General features: G+C 47.7%; 1 protein-coding gene across 1 annotated transcript in view; it reads left to right on the plus strand.

Moving 5' to 3' along the window:
• Positions 1 to 18,708, plus strand: part of LOC131209970 (discoidin domain-containing receptor tyrosine kinase B) — a 107,784-nt gene that overhangs the window by 78,371 nt on the left and 10,705 nt on the right. Inside the window, exons 8-13 of the mRNA XM_058203146.1 lie at positions 312 to 452; positions 2,230 to 2,447; positions 3,352 to 3,490; positions 7,089 to 7,473; positions 10,230 to 10,475; positions 12,590 to 12,682. Of these exons, the coding sequence (XP_058059129.1) occupies positions 312 to 452; positions 2,230 to 2,447; positions 3,352 to 3,490; positions 7,089 to 7,473; positions 10,230 to 10,475; positions 12,590 to 12,682 (1,222 nt within the window). The remainder of the gene's footprint in view (positions 1 to 311; positions 453 to 2,229; positions 2,448 to 3,351; positions 3,491 to 7,088; positions 7,474 to 10,229; positions 10,476 to 12,589; positions 12,683 to 18,708) is intronic.

An 18,708-nucleotide genomic window follows, 5' to 3' on the forward strand; every position in this document is an offset into this window, starting at 1 on the left:
GCCGTATTTATTAAATCTATACTTAATTCTATCGACAAAACATATACTTAAATCTACGCATCATGAAACATACAGGCGGCGTGACATTTCCTCCAACGTGCAATCGTCTTATCACGGGCTTGCCCGGTTACCAGTGAACGTCTCAGTCAATCAATAGCTTCCCAACCAATCTGTCTTACAAACCGTCCTTGGAAATCGTTGTCATTGTCCTTTCTGAGGTGTCCTTCAGTTACCGCACAGCAATTCACAGCACCATGCTGGCCGACATTATTATAATCGCCTTCTGTTTTCTTCACGCCGTTTTTTTGCAGCACCAGTGACGGGCAACTTTTCCGACGAGGAAGTCAACGGAAATTCGATACCACAGGAAAACTCCGTTGAGTATCCACTGCAACGGGACGAGTCCGGCATCAATATCGTCAACAAAGGCGAAAGGAATCATGTTCCGCAAAGTAAGTACTGTTGCGGTCGGTGTCCAACACCTCGCCTCAGCTGTCCAAGAACCGTAGCTGGGTCCTCATAAAATATTTTCCACCGTAGCAGAGGTAATTTGCCTGCGCCAACGAAGCCGTTCCCCATTACGAGGCATCTGGGCGAGTGGCCCTACCAATTCCCTGCGGTCTCGTTGCGGTGCATTTGAAACTAGAGCACACCTCGCAGAGCGAACGCCGCACACCGTCAATCAATATCAAATCAAATATGCATCCAAGAAATTACTTAATATTTAGCATAAAATAATTGCAAATTAACTGCAATCAAACCCCGTGCTGGCCGTTCCACAAGCACCAGCGTCTCAGTGTCTCGGTTCCCTTCGGTGGGTGTCTTGTGGCCATTAGAGAGAGGTCGCTCGGCTCCCAGGTCTTAGAGGAAGGTTAGGATGGCCCCGCCTGACATCTTCTTTAGGCGACACTCTGGCCACTCTCGGGAGCCACCGTCCGGGTGCGCTGCCGGTTGTGGAGGACGCTTCAGGAGCGATCAAATATCTTCCAGTAATTTGCATTGCTAATGTGGCTCATCAATTATTCAAATTATCACATACTTTGGCCCGGTGCGAACTAGTTGTTTGTTGGACGCAACGCAGCATCGCCCGGTCCCGGTCCCTTATCCCCCTCACGGCCCCCTTCCGTATGCGCCGACAGCCAATCGCACACCGCCAATTGCGATACAAGAGTAGCGATCCTATTTCGATCTCGACCTGGTGCGCTCCCGCTGCGCAAAGCAGCCACCGACTGATCAATTCCCTTTGATGAACGGTGCACATTCTGGGTGCCCATCATGCTGCTTTATCATCATCATCATCAGCAGCACCGTCGGGAGCCATGATATGCCAGCAGCGCACTGTGCAGCGGCATAATGTCCTCTTGATGTTGATGCGGTTGCCGTTGTTGCTGCTCGGTTTTCTGCGTATCGTGCGATGAAAAGATGAGTTATGATAAACGGCCGCCCGTTTCCTGGCATTTATCCTGCCCTCGGGCCAGAGCAACGGCAACCGCAGATCAGTCAAGAGTGAAGCATGAATTTATCTGCCAACTCGACTCGACCTCGGAGCCTCGACGTGAGCCCGCTCAGTGCGAATCATCAGCAATCAAACTTATGAATGTGGTTTCTGGGGAGTAACATTAGAAGCGATGAAGCCAGTTGTATGTTAACTTGCCTGAAAGAGGCTCCTATTGATCTGAACTAGTGACTTTTATGTAATTCATGATTTACATCGAATTTACGTATTCTGCTTTGTTCCGAGAAAAATAGAAGAACCACTGACCATGAAACTCGTAGCGATGCTTCCATCTCAGAATAAAGCCCGTCGCTGTTAATCAGTCGGCCTATCCGACCGACAATTTATTACCCATTTCTATGTCGAGAGCTACCCTCAATCAGCATACGGGGCTGGCACGCATCATACTGTCATTACGGGTGCCTGTTTTCCTACCACTTACTAGCGCAAATTAATCACGATAATATTATTGACGATTATACGGTATTTGCAATTTAAATTAATTTCAATCATCTTGCGTGCGCGGCACGAGATGGCGACGCCCCACAATCTCTGTGTCTGAACCACCCGGTCACGCCAGGCCGTTGAGATCGATCTCAAGAAAAGCGAAGAGAACCGGAAGATGCACGTCGGACTGACGTGCGCCGCCGCTTACAACACTTATCATACTTCATCGGCAGGGCGCTCTTTTTCCTCCGTTAATGTTTATGCTTCGCGCGTTTCTCCCGTTGCAGTCATCTCGCCGAAGCCGATCGACCAGGAACCGGAGCCACACTTCATCGGTGTCATCATAGCGGTCCTGACCACCATCATTCTGCTGCTGATCGTCATCATCATGTTCATCGTGGCGAAGAACAAGCGCACCCGGACGGCGGCGGTGCTCGACGCGTTGCAGCAAAATTTACATACCGATAGTTTAGGCATCGATAAACGGTTGAATAGCAATTTTAAGGTAATTGCCCGTCCACATTCTTAACACGATGAGTTGTGAACGTTAAAACCAACCATCCCCCTAAGCAGGTATCATTATTCGCGATGACTTTCATCAATTTCTGGCCGCTAATGGCCACAACCTGTTACGTACGTACGGGGGTACTGTACGTTTATGAAGAGTATATGCTAAGCAGCCGCAAGCCCGCATCCGTTCGTTATGACAGTCGGTCGGGGTACTTAAGAAATTAAACGAATTCGTCCTGTACGCGTTCTGACAAAAGCTGCATCTTTGCAGTGCTTCATCAAATTGCTTTGAGTTTGAATTTAGATGATTATGCATCATTTTGAGGTCATGTACTTGGGGGAATTTGTGCGGACATTGAGGGTTTCCGGAAGAAGATTACAAATTTTATTTGAAATACACGCGTTCAGAAATGCCGAATTAGGCATTTTTCAATATTTTAAAGTATTTTAACGCCTCAAGTTATGCAATCGGCATGACAATTGCGCGGATATCAATCATTAAATGGTTAAAAATGTACAAAAAATGCAAAATGTGAATATTTCACTTTTGAAAATAAAAGAAAGATACATTACCTTTATAATGATGTATAATAATGGTACATTATCGTTTGAAAACCGTGCAAACGGTCACTTTGCAGTAGTCACAACACGATGGCTGAAAAGCTCAATTTTTATCGCTCTTTTAACTTTGACAGATTGATTCTCCGAATGTATTCAACACAAAAGGCTATAAATTCGGATTAGTCACAATCAACTAATCTATTGCTATCTAGTGCGTATGAAGCACCTCTTACGAGTCATAATGAAATCAAACCGACCTCCACACGTGCTTCATTGGTGGTTGTTATGCTGATGATTTACGGTTTCAATAAACTAACTCAAGTTCACTTCCGCCACAGGTATCGATAGACGACAATGAATCGATTGATAAGAGCAGCCTCTACCACGAGCCGTTCAATGTAAATATGTACACCAGCGCCGCCAGCGGTTGTTCCATGAACGACATGCAACGTCACCATATCACTCCAGATTATACGGGTAAGTAGCACGTCCAGGACACTCTACTAAACTATCGACCAGATTTCTCAGTGACCAGACACTTTAGGACCTTCACGGTACGCTACTGACCCACTGAGGCAGTGGATTTTCCGCAAAACAAATGGCCGACCCCCGAAGTGTGAGGCACCGTAAGAGCAATGTTGTGACAAGATTGTCACGCTAATTTATTCATTGCCTGCCTCTTCATCGCCGATCGTGTCCGACCATCTTCACCACATCATCCCTGCACCCCCCTACATCATACATTTTTGCGTTTCGTTTTCGCGCGGCCTTCTTATCGGCACTCTGCGGCACCATCAAACTCAATCCCATTTTCACCATAAAGTAGCATAAAAAAGGGAAATAAATGTAACGCCGAACGGTGGCGATAAAAGTCAGACAAGCGGCGCAGCCCCTGGTGGCGCGTTAACATGCTCCAAATAGAGGTCTCCGAATTTATGAACTCCGCAGATCAAAAGTTGCGGCAGCGCCACCGGCCATCATCATCATCAGCCGCAGCGGTTCGTGTGCACTGGCCTGGCCGCTGACGGTGTGCTGACAAAGTCGATAAATTGTTTTCACCCCTTATGCATATTTATGACGAGCGTGTGTGTCGCACACACCTTTTTGTGTCTTCCAGGGCAGTCCTGCCCGAAACCGGAAGTTCCGGCCGTCACGGGGAACAGTGGCCACTTGCATGGCTGGCCAAGAAATCGCTTCTCAAAGTCACTTTATCACTTCCAGACACTTTTCGGGCGGGATGGCGCAAACCGGCACCGCCGCCATCACTGTTAAGGAGCATGGAAAATTGATTCGTCAATAAAAAAACAAACAAACCGTGCCCAAAGCCATTCCGGTGCCCCTGTGGCTGGCTCCGAGAGAACCCCCGAAACCAGCTTAACGGCTCCGGCAGCAAAAAAAACCTATCCAGAAGACCTTGAGGTGATTGAGGTTGTGCCTCTCTGGCGGAGGGCACAAGTGGTGCCCCGGGAACTCGAGGCCGGAGACCGAATTGATAGGAGAAGGTAACACACTCCCACGGAACGGAATGGAGAAAAACTGCATCATAAAGATGTTGTTATCCAAAACGATAAAAAAGGAACCCGGACAGAGAGAGCGGGTCTATGGACGACGACTTCGAAGACGGTCGTGATGTCTTCGTCTAGGCATCTCTCGTCCGGACTCCGGAGTTCCAGGGCGCTCGGGCCCGGGACTTGGTTCGGGTTTATGGCTCAAATCATTTAGAACCACTTAGCACGTGTGCTGCGGCCGGCCTGACGCCGGCGTCCCTGTGTGTGGTGTCAATTGGGAGAACATTTATTTCCTATGTTTTACGAATGCGCGATGGATCGACGGCCGTGGGTTGGTTGTGGTCGGAATAAATCGACCGTCCTTGCGCCCCCTCCGTTACTGACCTTTTGTTGAGCTCCGGTTCCGGTATCAGGCACGGCTCTAAGTGTCCTGCGAAGGAGGGTCCCATATCTTTGGTTCGTTTTATGGGTGCACTAATTTTGACGTTTACCTCTTCGGTCCAGAGAGAGGGCCATACGCGTTGAGGTCGCCCTGCGCAGCGGTAATCATTTTCTTGTTATTCGTGCCAATCGAAGGCAATGTCGAGTGTTGCCCATTTCGGGGGGAATCATTTTTACATCGCCGTATCGCCGTTTACGACGATCGCGTATGTTGTCCCTTAACGGCAGGAAACATTACGCCACCATCGTTACAGGGCAGATGCAGGTAATGGTTGTGGTGGATTCTCAATTTTCGATAACACATTTCGGAGCATCGAGCAAAGAGGTCTTTACCCAACAAACTTTCCTTACACTCCAATAAAAAATAGTAGACAATTGTACGAAAAGTGCACAATACAATAACAGGTATCGGCATTTACAGGGCTTAGTATTCATTGCTAGCATGAATAGTATTCCTCCCGAGAATATGACTCCCGAGGTCTCTACCAATAAAAGTACGTTCCAGTTGCACTAGTACATCAAATCGTGGCAGGGAATTACAAAGCCCAATACCAGACACGTTAACCTACACTGCCAAAGGGCCATTCCTAAAGCTCTAGAACCACCGATCGACCGACCGCCACCACCGAACGAACCACACAGGAATTAAAGGATTACCATAAAGGGGCCATTTTTCAGCGCTACCAAGAAAATAGTTCCGAACGGAACCAATATTTTGGTATTTACGGGACCAAACGAGATAAATATACCGAAAACCGGGACGGGACGGGACCGGTTACATGCTGCTTCCGGTAATGGCGCGCGATTACGACCGACGACCGGTGGTTGCGCATGCAAAACATTCCCACGGGAGCCCAACATACATCAACGTCGACATCACTGGAGTCGGGCACCAAGGGCTTTTGAAGCTCACCGATGCGCGGTCGACGGCACCATCCACGCCACGCCACCCTCCGGCAGGAAGTTCGATTTGTATCCGGTTATGTAGTTTCCGATCGATTGAATCCCTCCTTGAGGTCATTGAGTTTTGGTTGGTGCCAGGAATCGCTTTTCCACGGCGGGCGCGTCGAAGATTGTTTGTTCCGTTCCGGAGTTTCCACTCGAATGCCACTCGAACGAGATCTCGAGACCTGTGTGAAGATTCCGAGGAGGAACGCGAAGAACGTTTAGTGTGTCGAACGCGGACCGGGTGTTACTGCTGATTTTGCATTAACCCACTCATCTCCCCGGTGCCAGTCACAGTTACGTCCCCGGAACCGTTTATTTTCGTTGCATCCTGTTCCACCAGGGGCTGATGTGCAAGGATGTGCAAAGCCCCGTCGTCCATTGGCGCGAGGCTCCGAGCGAAATTGGAAATGACAACATGCACATAAAATTTTATTGCAATTGCAACAATAATGGCACAAACAGTTTGTTTCCCTGCCAGCCCGCACGCACACGTCCCCCCCATCGGGCAAAGGGTACCCGCAGGAACTTCCGGCACCGATCTGCACTCGTCCTTCGACGGTGCAGTCGTCGTGGTCGTCGTCGTTTATTTTTGTGCGATTACCACGGCAAAGGAAAGGCGATAGTTTTCTGATGGTTTTTCCCGCTCAACACACACATGCATCGCTTTCCCGGTCGTTTGGAAAATTGAATCTCGAATCCGTGGCCGTGGCGGGTGGGCCCCGCATCACCACCGCCGCCGGCACCAGTCCATGCGGTGCATTATGTTGCGGTTGTTGTATCGGCGGAAAGTTTTTTTTGCCGTCATTCCCGATGGTCCAGGAAGAGGCTCCCATGGCCCATAACTCTCGGTGGGCCATCCTTGACGGCGGGGCCACACATGGCCACAATTGGCCTTGGCCAAATGGCCTCGAGCCGTGCTAATATAAATTTACGGTAATGCTGTTTAATGCATTTTTCGTGCTTTAATACTCAGCACCTCCGGTACGGGCCCGCGATGGAATCAGCCTTGGTTTTCGTCACCAGAAAAGGGGACGCGAGAAGCGTCAGGCTGCGTCTACGAAGTGGTACAAAATTAATCATCTCGATTAGAGATCGTCTTCTACCCCCGATAAAGAAATAGAGAGCCCGGGAGAAGAATCCGAACTGATTCGCAAACCCATCCCAATCCCAATTCACAGATGTTCCTGATATCGTGTGCCAGGAGTACGCCGTACCACACATGCAGGACCTGATACCGAAGATTCCCGGTGGCTACGTTAGCGTTCGGCTGACACCACCGACGTTGAACAACATTTTCCCGAAGCCACCGCCGGTTCCGCCACCGCCAGAGAAGTACTACGCAGCGACGGCCATCTGCAAACCATCCACCACGCCAACCACTCCGTCAAACCAGCTGCAGCAGCAACAGCAACAGCAGTTAAACGCCTACAGCGACCTGGACCTCGGCGTGTCCGACGACGATCTGCAGCTGAGCGAGTATCCTCGCGATAAGCTGGTGATAGTGGAGAAGCTGGGCTGTGGCGTATTCGGCGAGCTGCACCTCTGCGAGACGAAGGGCTACAGGTAAGAGACCGCAGCAGGACCGCCTTTTCCGGTAGGATAGCTAGGTTTGGGTTTTCCTGGTCCAAGTCAAGATGAAGTACGAAATGCCTGAACATGCTCTTGCTTGGGCGGAATAAGTGTTTTGAAGAGGATAAATCGAACGACTTGTGACTTTTATAGCATAAATATTTAGATTTTGTAATAATAGCCTGGCACAGTGCTGGATGATGCTTAAATGTTTCTTTAATTCACTTGTGGTTCTTTTGAAAAATGACCTGTCGGACCTGTTTTATTCCCTCCCGATTTCAATGGGCGATTTAAAGTAATCTTTTGGTCTATCTAGCATAATGCAAGTAATACAAAATTGCTGCTTTTGTATGTTTGTCTGTTAATTATTACTGGCTTAACCGATGAAATACATTTCTTTCATTGCTTAAGATTAGCAAATTTTGCCTTACATTAAATGAATAAAACATTTTGGTATTTTCATTTGTATTTCATTTTATCGAAGGAAACCTTAGTTCTATCACATTAAACGCATCCTAAGCGTACAGTTTCGATTTTAGGACCCACAGACCGTGTTGTGGGTTGCTTCGACATACATAAATAATTCGACTGTGCTAGACATTGCCTCTGACCATAATCGAAAACGAATGTACCGGAAAAGTGAAAGTTGTCCCTTGACTAATGCTCCAATCCTCTTCCTAGCAAGGAATCGGAACCAGAGTGCTCGGATCGTTCCAACGAATGAGGGTTTCCCCGTAATCTATGTTGTTAATTTCATCCGTATCCACTGTAGTCATTAATCATCGTTGGCTGACTCGTTTGACATGGAGCTGCCATCGAGCCAACCGAACGACTTATTAAAAAGTTCATTCCACCTCCTGGGTCACAAAACAAGCAACGAAACGATCTTTATCCGATTATTCTTTAATGAGCGCCGTCCCATCCCAGCCGCATCATATGATATTTATGCACATGTTGTAAAATGGCTCCGTGCGGGAGGGTTTAGTGTCGATGTCCGCCCCGCCGATCGAGAAGATGCTGCATTACCCGTTGGTTGGTCGAAACTTTGCTGTCAATTTAAAAGCTCGGTTTCCCACACTCGAGGTAGGTGGATCGTTGTGGCCGAAATAAGCTTAATCTCGCTCGGTACACCATGTGTGCCTCGCACCATCCAAACCTCCGGCTTACCGGTGGCCCATACGTCAACCCCTCATCGTTGGCGCTCGCAGCGTGTGTATGGCTTGTAAATTGAATAAATATTTAAAACCACGCTCCAAACGCGCGGATCCTGGACACACAGCATGGAGCATACTCCCAAGAAAAACTTTTATTGAACGGAAGTTTTTTTTTTTCGTTGGGTTGCTTCTAACCCCAACACTCCCAACCCCACCAACGGCCTCGTGCAGGGGTTTGGCAAGGCGGAAGTGAACCAGAGCAAAGTTGGTCGTTTGCATATTGTAGCTCCAACGTCAGCACCCGGTCTCTGGTGTTGGCGAACTCCTCTACCCGACCTGCTTAGAGTGCATCAATCTAGACCGAAGCTAGACGAAGCCGGGCTGCTCCGGTTTGTACGGGCAACTTACCGGGTACCGGGTTCCGTTATGGACTACAGTTTTCTGATGAATAAAACAGCCATTGCGGGACGACCGTAGCCGAAACCGACGACAACCCGTTTGGCGCTCGGCATGGAACACCGGAACGGTCCCGGGTCTCTTCCCTGAGGACACACGCCAAACGCCCGTAAGCCCGATGTTGTAGCTCGGACCGAAACTCGCCAACTCGGACAGTCGTGCGCGTTGTAAAACCGGACATGAACCACTCGACGAGTCCTTCGCACAAGTTGCACTGGGTGCACTGTGAGGCGATACAACACGAGTCGGATTGGGCGCTGAATTTTAAATAACAACGCTTCCATTAGCGCTGTTTACAACGGTCCTGAAAACGAAACCGGATGCGCCGCAGCACTACGCTAACGGGGTGCATTCAGTTCGGTAAATTCGGTCAGATTCAGATTCGATTATATTTGAACAAATTCAAATAACTTTAACTATTTTTACTCAAAACCAATCTACAGATCTTGTCTCTGTAACTTATTATACGAAGCTTTGTTAATTGTTGAAAAAAGCGGTTCGTTTAATGAACGCCAGGCCTAGCCATTAATTTCCCATTGTTCAGGTTCGAGGCCCTCCAGGACGAAAGCGTCAATCAAAATCCTACCTCACATTGGGAAGTAAACCAATTTGTCCGTCACACTGTGCACGGACTCCACGCCCGACTGAAGCCCGTACCCGGGACGTCATGATCCTTGGCCATGATTTTATTATGCATCGAATCCCCGAGTTCGGCCCGAGTTCCACATGAAGTGGAACTTGTCCGAGCGCTGGGGAAAGTTTCCTCGTAGCTCGCAGGGGCTACCACGATGGACGCGATTCCGTAAAACCTTTCCGATTCTCATCAGGCTTGCGGAGGGCTTCCGAGCGCCCTCTGCAAATATCGTGGCCCTGCCGTGGCACATTCGCACAAACAATCGGATCCCACTCGATGAGGAAAAAGAAGCGGGAACTGGGAAATTGGATTTGGCAAATACTGTCGTTGGCAAGACTTGTCACAGACTTTGCATCGTTTGCAAGCGATGTTTAAGATAAAATGTCGTCCCCACGGGGCGGCCAGGTTAAGTTTTTTACATCATTAGTCCGAGAAGTTTCCCAGATCCGAGAACACAACAATGCTCATAATTTTCCTATTTTCCCGATCCATTTCCTTACTTTCAGTGCCAGCCTGGTTGCGGTGTCCACGCTGAGGCCGGGCGCCTCGGACCATATGAAGAAGGAGTTTCGCTCGAAGGCGAAACAGCTCAGCCGGCTGAGCGACCCGAACATTGTGAAGCTGCTCGGTGCCTGCCTGAAGGACGAACCAATCTGCATCGTGCTCGACTACAAGTACAGCACGGACCTGAACCAATTCCTGCAGGAGCACACGGCCGAAACCGGCTCGCTGGTGCAGCATAACTCGTTGAGGTAAGTTCCGGGCGCCGTTAGACGGGCGGGTCTGTACAATGGCACACCCAAATTAGTTAAAGTTTTTCAATTTCATTAAAAATGTGTGAGTACTCAAAAATAATAGACTCAAGTACTGAACACGATTGGAAGGTCCTTCGTATTAGCTTTGGGACATCATTCCGAAATTGCTTTTTCTATTTTTGTGTAGCTTTTCAATTAATCTTGGCGAATCACATTTCATTTTAAGTAATTGGGATGTTCATAATCCTTACGGCGGTGGATCATTGACTTCATGCAAACGATTACATATTAACAGTTATAATGAAAACCTCCAGTTTATAATGAACCTCACTGAATTTGTGGAAGAACTCCAGTTCAGTTCACTTAATTTCATCTTTAAACCAGTCTTTAAGTCAGAATTGCTAAACCCTAAACGATTTGTTGCATTTGCAATCACTATGTGAATGACATGTCCGATTAGTTTACAAAAATATTTAAATCAGATTTTTTGACCAATTTTAAACAGAAAAAACTCTTTCAATATTGCATTTCCCAAACACAAATATAATCATCATCAGTAGTGTACGTGCGTGTTCCAGCCAGGCATGTGGCGAGTACAGTCCCGGTCTTTTCTCTCGAAAAAGCCACACAAGGCTGGTCAAGGTACCTGTCGGTCGAGGGTCGCTGTCGGTTCGTCGGATGAGCAGCACGACCAAAACCAATCTCTGGTCCCGTCTGTCACATCTTATCGCCACGCTGACACTCTCAGGCTTCTCGTCGTCCTCCGGCCGGCTCAGAAGACCGCGTAACTTATTTTTGATCCTTTCGCTGATGATGACCACACCCCACTCGGCCAGGAAGCCACAGCCGATGACGATGATCATCCCCCGGGGGGGCATTATCTTTGTAAGATTAATAATTGATAGCTACACCGCAAAGCAACAGAAACATCAGCGGCGAAGTCACCGAGCTCGGACCGACCTGTCTGGTTGGTGTCCGGTGTGTCCTGTGGCTCATCGGGCCTTGTCGCTCCTCACAGCACACTCTACGAAACCACATTCTTCGGACGGCGGTTTTGAATTTGATTGCAACCGAGGATATTATAATATTACCAGTGGCCCGGGCCCGGCTCGGCACGGTGGCCTATAGCTATCCTGGTTGCAGGCGACTGTGACTTTTGCTCAATGCATGGCATCATGCACACGCGACGATAGGACAGTGCCAAGGCATTGTGCGGGCTCTACCCGGGGATCCGTGACGCCCGGCTAGCAGCACGCATCCGCCTAGAGCCCGGTTCCGGCGTTTTGACCGGCAACGCGGGTGTTCGACTGGAAAGGATTTCCACTCGACCAACTACTACTACTAATACTACCGGGTCTCGGCTCCGTGGCCACTACGGGAATACGGACCGAACAACTGCACTCTCGATAAACACACGACCTCGAACGAAACACTTTTCTTCGCTTCACCTTCGATGCACCCGGTTCGGATCGTCCTTACGGCCAGTTGTGCACTGTATGTGTGTGGGGCAATGCTTGGCGCCCGGGAAAATTAAGTTTATAAATTTCAGGATTTTTGCTCTACGGCGACAGGGCCATAACCGACCGCGCACCGACCGACCGACCGGACGTGCACTACTTTTTTGCTCCACTTTTCGGAACGCGCCACACTAACTGCTTTAAGTAATTTACAACCGCTTTTTCCCAACACTACCACCACTTCTAATGGGGCCTCGGTTCTCAATGTTGTGCCACGACATGGCCGCCGAAGGCCGCGAAGAAGCTTTACGTGGGGCCATGGGTTGTTGTTGTTTTGTGACAGTGTTGTTGCTGCCGCCGAGGAAGCGATTATAGTTTTGCCTTTCTACTACTCACTTCCAACCATAAAGTAATTCCGGAGCCCTCAGCACATGACCGGCATTAACACAACATAAAGGGCTCGACTCATAAAGAATGCCATACCCGTGGGCGATGCCCAGCGAAAAGATGGTGTTGAAAGTTGTGAATGGTCGCTTGCGTTTGGCAAGGATTTGTCTATTACATTTCAAGCACTTTCGAGTGCAAACTTCAGTACTTTAGATGAAGATTGCAACTGTTTGAGTTTACTGATCGTTTCTTACCATTTCATTTCAGCTACGGATGCTTAATATACATTGCTACACAGATAGCATCGGGAATGAAGTACCTAGAGCAGATGAATGTAGTGCATCGCGATTTGGCGACAAGGTAAGTGAACCAACCACCTTAGCCGGTTGCTACTGAAAACTTAGATTAGTCAAATTAGTTCTAAGTCAAACAAAAACGCATACGGTTTGTAGAATAGGCACGTGAGCATTTATAACGACGACTTCTTCATGCTCCATCATAAAGCTCTAGTTGTAGCTAACTCTTTTCCAGTTTGATTCCGATTGAGGTCCCAATCTAATCGAATCTCTGAAGTTTGGGAGCTTCAATGTCTCGTAAAACTGTTTACCTTCAATGACACCGTAACTCCTTTTTAAAGCAGGGCTTGTTTTAATTTTCCACCAATTTATTGATGTTCCAATGCTAATGCTACAAAATCTGTGCAAAGTACAGGGTGTTCCATCATGACACAAACTATTGAAATGTTAAACACCTCAACTATTTGTTAGTCGATTTTGACAAATGTACAACATTTACGTAGAATATAGAATGCCGTTTATGTACAATTTACTTAGAATACAATATCGATCAATATCGATATCATATCGATTACCGCCTCCGTGACCAAGTGATCGACACACAAAAAGCGGTCCTTTTTTGGGCATTTTACATTGTTTTTGACTACAATTCGGTAATAGACAACATAATAGCAGCAATTTCCGCTGTGATGTTAGCTTTCAGTTTCCACTGTTGAACGATTATTTTCAATGCAGAGAGCTACAATTTCAATCCGCTTTTTTGCATGAATTGATTTATGAATAAAACAGCACATTCTAACGTTTTAAAATCTGGCTAATTTGTTAAAATATATTGAAAAATGGCGGGGTTATTTAACATTTTAATAGTATGGGTCGTGATGGAACACCGTGTACAAAACAACGCCAAAAAATGCTAATGAATATTTTTAAAAGATTTATCAAGCATCTATCGTACGTTCTATTGTGAATAACTTGTGCGTATTGAATAACTTATGGCCCGAGAGGAGCGGAGTTAAACGGTGTCGTCACCCGAAAAGGTGGACTTGTTTGTTTTGAAATTGAATTGTGCTTAATTTAAACGACGGCATCGAATTCGAGACACCGAGCGACCGGGCGGGCGACTAAAACTTCGCCGGTCGCACCCGGGGCGGGGTCGAATGACGTCTGGTGTCGGGAATCTAAATGCAGGACCGGCACGGGGCACGGTAGTAGCACTTCCTGCGCTAAGTAGGAATCATTTAAGCAGCGATTGCTTCAGCATCACCGCTCGAGCCTCGAATGCAATCCGATCGCGCTCTGTGCTTCACAATGAAATCAAGAAACTGGCACCAGAGAAAGAGTACCTTTGGGATTCCCGGTTCTTCGGAGTTTTTTTTCGCTTCTTTCTTGCCACCAGATTTGTGCTAATCGAGCTGTGCAGAAGAGAGGTCGTTGTCGTCACTCGCGAAAGGCAGCCGAGGGTGTCCTTCCGGGTTCCGGCTTCCGGGCAGACAGCGGCACGGAATGTGCACCCGGGCTAATGGATTCTTCGCCTCTCTCTGTCTGCACAAACTCTATTATTTATTCAAATGATTTGCTAATGCACTTTCGCTCGCTAACAGGCCAAGTTCTGGCCGGTACTGTGCGGTGCCTGGTGCGCTGGAGGATAAGCTGCTGACGCGAGCTGCCGCGAGAGCTCGCGAAAATCGCGAAAATCCCACCCAACAATTCGCTGACCGGGTGGGGCCGGGGGCCGGTGGGGCGCCGCGTGCCGAGTTTCGGGGGAAATTTTCCAATTTTATTTACCACCAACCTGGGTGCTGATAAATGAACACCTAAAGAGTGTGGTGCCCGCTCTGAAACTGAGTAACGGAAATAAATCACTATCATAATCATTACCACACCGCGGCTGCGATGGCTTGCGTAGTAGTGGAATTTGAATAGGGAAATTATTATCCGCTACTTCTTCGTTCTTGTTCCTTTTATCCCGGCCCTGACTCGACTTCCATACCTGCTCGGTACGGAAAATTGGGAAAATGTTTTTACAGAAAAATGGGTCCACGGCACGCTTCGGAGTGGAAAACTCTACGCCGACAGTAAGGATTTCACTTTTTTTGCCCCATTTTTTTACCCTCTTCCTTTTCCCGAAGTCAACAGATTGCATAATGATGCTTTCGAGTACATGGAGCCTGATGGGCGGTGCGGCGGTGACAGCGCCTTCAGGACAGGAGAATGGATGCTCACATAATGAGGTCCATTCATCTCATCACCTGACAGGCCCCGAACAGCGGGGATGGAAAAACGTTCCCCCGCCGGGTTCGGTGGAGACGTGGAAAATCACGAGATGCGGGTGAATTCATTGTGAAATAATCATAATTCTCTCTCTCTCTCTCTCCCCGTGTGGTCCGAGGGTGGTCCGCGCAAAAGTTCTGGAGACAGACGAAATGAATGTTGCTTTCAGCGGTGCGATAAATCAAAGGGATCCACTGTTCCGGGTGGCCACCGGCCCGAATCGTGATGGAAAATGTACATGGCATTTTCAAAATCTTCAAACAGAAGATTTCAACCGACACCAACGGGCGTAACGGGCCGTAAACAACGGGCTGGAAAATCGCTTGAAACACGAAATCGTTATTGTTTATGTTGACTTATTTATGTTGCCAGTAATTCCTTGGCCAACAGTTTTGCGCAGCCCCAATTCCGGGAAGCAGGAATCTTTTCGAGAACTTCGCCCGTCAGACCCGCAGTACTCGGCAGCATTACTCACGCGGTGTCGAGTGTCGACGGTGAACACATGACCAGCCGGGGTCGGCAAATCCCGTTTCTATGTCATCCAAGTGGCCACTACAAACTATAATCATCCGGTGGATCAGTGTGGACCTGGGTAATTGCGAGCGATTCCGTGCCAAGCACCCATAAATCCTAGAGCAAATAAAAGCCACCCAACATAAAATCGGTTCCCCACTCTTCAAACTGACCAAATGCCACTGACCCCCTCTAGGCACGGTTCCTGTCGAGAATCTCCGCGAGGTGCGTGTTGGTGGCATGGCCCGCACTCTTGAATAAAAATATTCTTCGCGTACCGCTAATTCCGCAGACAGCGTTTTCCGCCGTCCCGCGTTTAATAAAAGCTGAACAATTTGATGCCCGGACGCGCGGGGGTAATTAGGCGGTCGGTTATTAATTTGTTAACCAAAACGAAAAAGAACTCAAGTAGCCCCTAAAAAAGGAGATTACAGGTTGGTGGTCAGCAGCTACGCAAAACACCAGGTCGCCAGCATCGGTAAGTCAGCCGTGCTTGGCCCTTCCACAAATTACACGCAAACGTTCTCTTTGCTGGCATAAATTAACTTCCTCCCGGAGTAACTTCCTGTGGGTTATGCTAAAATAAATCTCGAACCCAAACTTGTGGGGTTTATCTAATTCGGAGGGTGTTTAGAAACCGCTGCTGCAAGAGCACTTCAAAGTATCGTTTCGTTGTGAAGCAATACAAAGCGTTTATGGAGTAATACGGAAAAGAGTTTGAATAGGCCGCTGAAATTGTTAATGGAGTTTATGGTGCCGATATTGTAACAGCTAATTACGTGCAGTTTTGGTGTCGTCGATTCCTGAACCAAACGTGAACTAGCGCCTAGGAATGTTTTACTGTGTATTTGGTGGGACTTCAAAGGAATCGTTTATTATGAGTTGCTCCCGCATGGCCAAACATTTGATTCATCAAAACTGTCTAGATTCTGACTTCAACTGGATTGATAGAAAGCTAAGGATTGTCCAAAAACGGACAAAATTGGTTAGCAGAAGAGGGGTTTTATTTATTAAATACAACGCAAGGCCACACACGTCTGCAGTGACTCGCTAGAACATCCTTGAGCTTAGTTGGGAAGCTTTAGTGCATCAACCATATATTCAGGATCTTGACACGAAGCAATTACATCCTTTTTCTCGCATTGCAATACTTCCCGACTGACAAGAATTGGAATCTAGAAAAGATTTTGGAAATCGATTGCTAAAGATTTTCGCCGATACGGATCAAGACTTCAAGACAAGACCACAAGAAGAGGCATAATGAAGAGGACCCTCTATTGTAGAGCTTAGAAAGTGCACCACATTTTCCACTCTCTCTAAAGTTACTGCTGCGTTCCCAACGACAAAGTTGTTGTTACTTTAGACTGGTGATAAAAGTGATTGGGTGTTTGGTGATAACTTTAGCCCCAAAGCAAAGGCTTGTGCTTTGCCCCAGAGCCATGTTTATAATTTTTATTGAGGAACCCAATATCGCTGCGCGCTGCTCGATAATGTTCTTGATTGCCCACCCAACACCACTTGTGTTTAGCGCTTAGCGGGATAAAGTGGCCTCTCCGGACGACCGTCCGGCAGGTGGCTGTCTGCGTTTGCCGGCAACGACAAATCCTTTAGCAGCTGTACGTTCTGAGCGTGGTCTTACGCGGAGATTAGAGCAAAGACGTAAAGCTTAGAATTTATGGCCCAACACGGCCCCGCTCCGCCGGTGGGGAGCATCGAGTTTCCTAAGTATCGAGTCAAGTAGCTCACGCTCACGAGCCGCCCTTTTTTACGCGCCAACATGCAACAGCTCCTGGAGTGGCTTTATATGGCGTCCATAAATTAAGTCACACCGTCCATTATGCACCGGGATCTCAGGTGCTTCTGCGAGAGTCCCGCATTTTCGATCAATTACTGGCCCGGCACTTCACGGCGTCCACAACGCCGTTGACGAATTAAAAGTATGCCATCGTACATTCGCGACGCGACGTGAAATTATCCACTCGCTCGAGCGCTCATCCATCACTGTCATCACTGTCAGCGACAGTTCCCTGGTAGTGTTACCTGGAATGCTCGGCTGGGTTGGGCTGGGCCCGAGAAGTAACTCAATTTTGCGACTCCGACTTCGTAACGAAACGACTGACACGCGGATGCCGCCCGGCCCCCGATGGACAGCGTGGTGAAAATTGAGACACTTTTCCAATGACCATTCGCCACTGATCAATCAAACGGCGAGGCTCGGCGAAAGCGAAAAAGAAAGCTCCGCTTTTTGTTGGTTCTCCTCTTTTGCCCGATTCGGCATTTTTTCCGGACCCAAGCGATCCGTCAATTGATTTCGTCCCTTCGCTTCGGCCATTTTGTTTCATTTGTCGTGCCTCACAATGTGTGGGCAGAAGCGGGCCATGTTTGCGCCAGGGGGTAGCAGTGGTAGGATTTTCAAACTGTTGATTGGAAATTTATAGAAAACAAAAAACATTACGCCACCACTGTTAGCCACAGAAAACCGTCAGCAACGGCAGCAGCTAAAGGGCTTAATGTATAAATTATTCGACAACATTCTGTGGCAGCCATTTTACCGGGATGTTGCCACTTGTTGACATGTAGTGTATCCCTCGTTGATGGGCAGCGCGAACATGTTGACAAATTAATTATTGAAATGGGTCTGTCTGTACCGAGCCCAATCAATTGCAAAATTGATACTTTTTGATGCTAAAACCTGGTCTTCTAATAATATTACCCTACGGAACGTAAAGAACTAACGAAAGAACGAACAATAAATACCGAAAAGCAAGCTTCACAAATTTAAAATGTACTAGCGTGAGGCGAAAAAATTCTGAAATAACAAAAATGTAAGTTTTCCGATTTTTCAATTTTTGTTTTTCAACCTGGTCTTCGCGTAACTCTACACACTTTTCCCAGCGATTCTTCTATCTCTGTAACCCGTTTAAATAATAAGCGTTGTTTTCCTGTTCAAAATGAGTGTTCACGAGGGTAATCGTTCGCCTCTTCATTTGACGAAAATCTTCATCTCCGAGCTCAATTTTCAGATCAGAGAACAAAAAGAAGTGGCTTGGTGCTAGAGCTAGTGAATAAGGCAGATATTTAAGCAGTTCAAACCGTAATACGTGGGTTTTGGCTTTCTCGTGTCTAAATGTTAAGCTTAAAATGTGGCAAAGACAATTTTTACATGTTACTTCTGCTATCTGCCACACTTAGTTCGGTGGTCGTCTAACACCAGCTAAACTTCGGTGATGTTTTCGCCGGAAGTTGCAGTATTCGGACGTCCCGAACGTTAATCGTATCCCAAGCTCTCACGGCTACGTTAAAATT

Source organism: Anopheles bellator, chromosome 2 (genome assembly GCF_943735745.2).
Source record: "Anopheles bellator chromosome 2, idAnoBellAS_SP24_06.2, whole genome shotgun sequence".
NCBI classification, from domain to species: Eukaryota; Metazoa; Arthropoda; class Insecta; order Diptera; family Culicidae; genus Anopheles; species Anopheles bellator.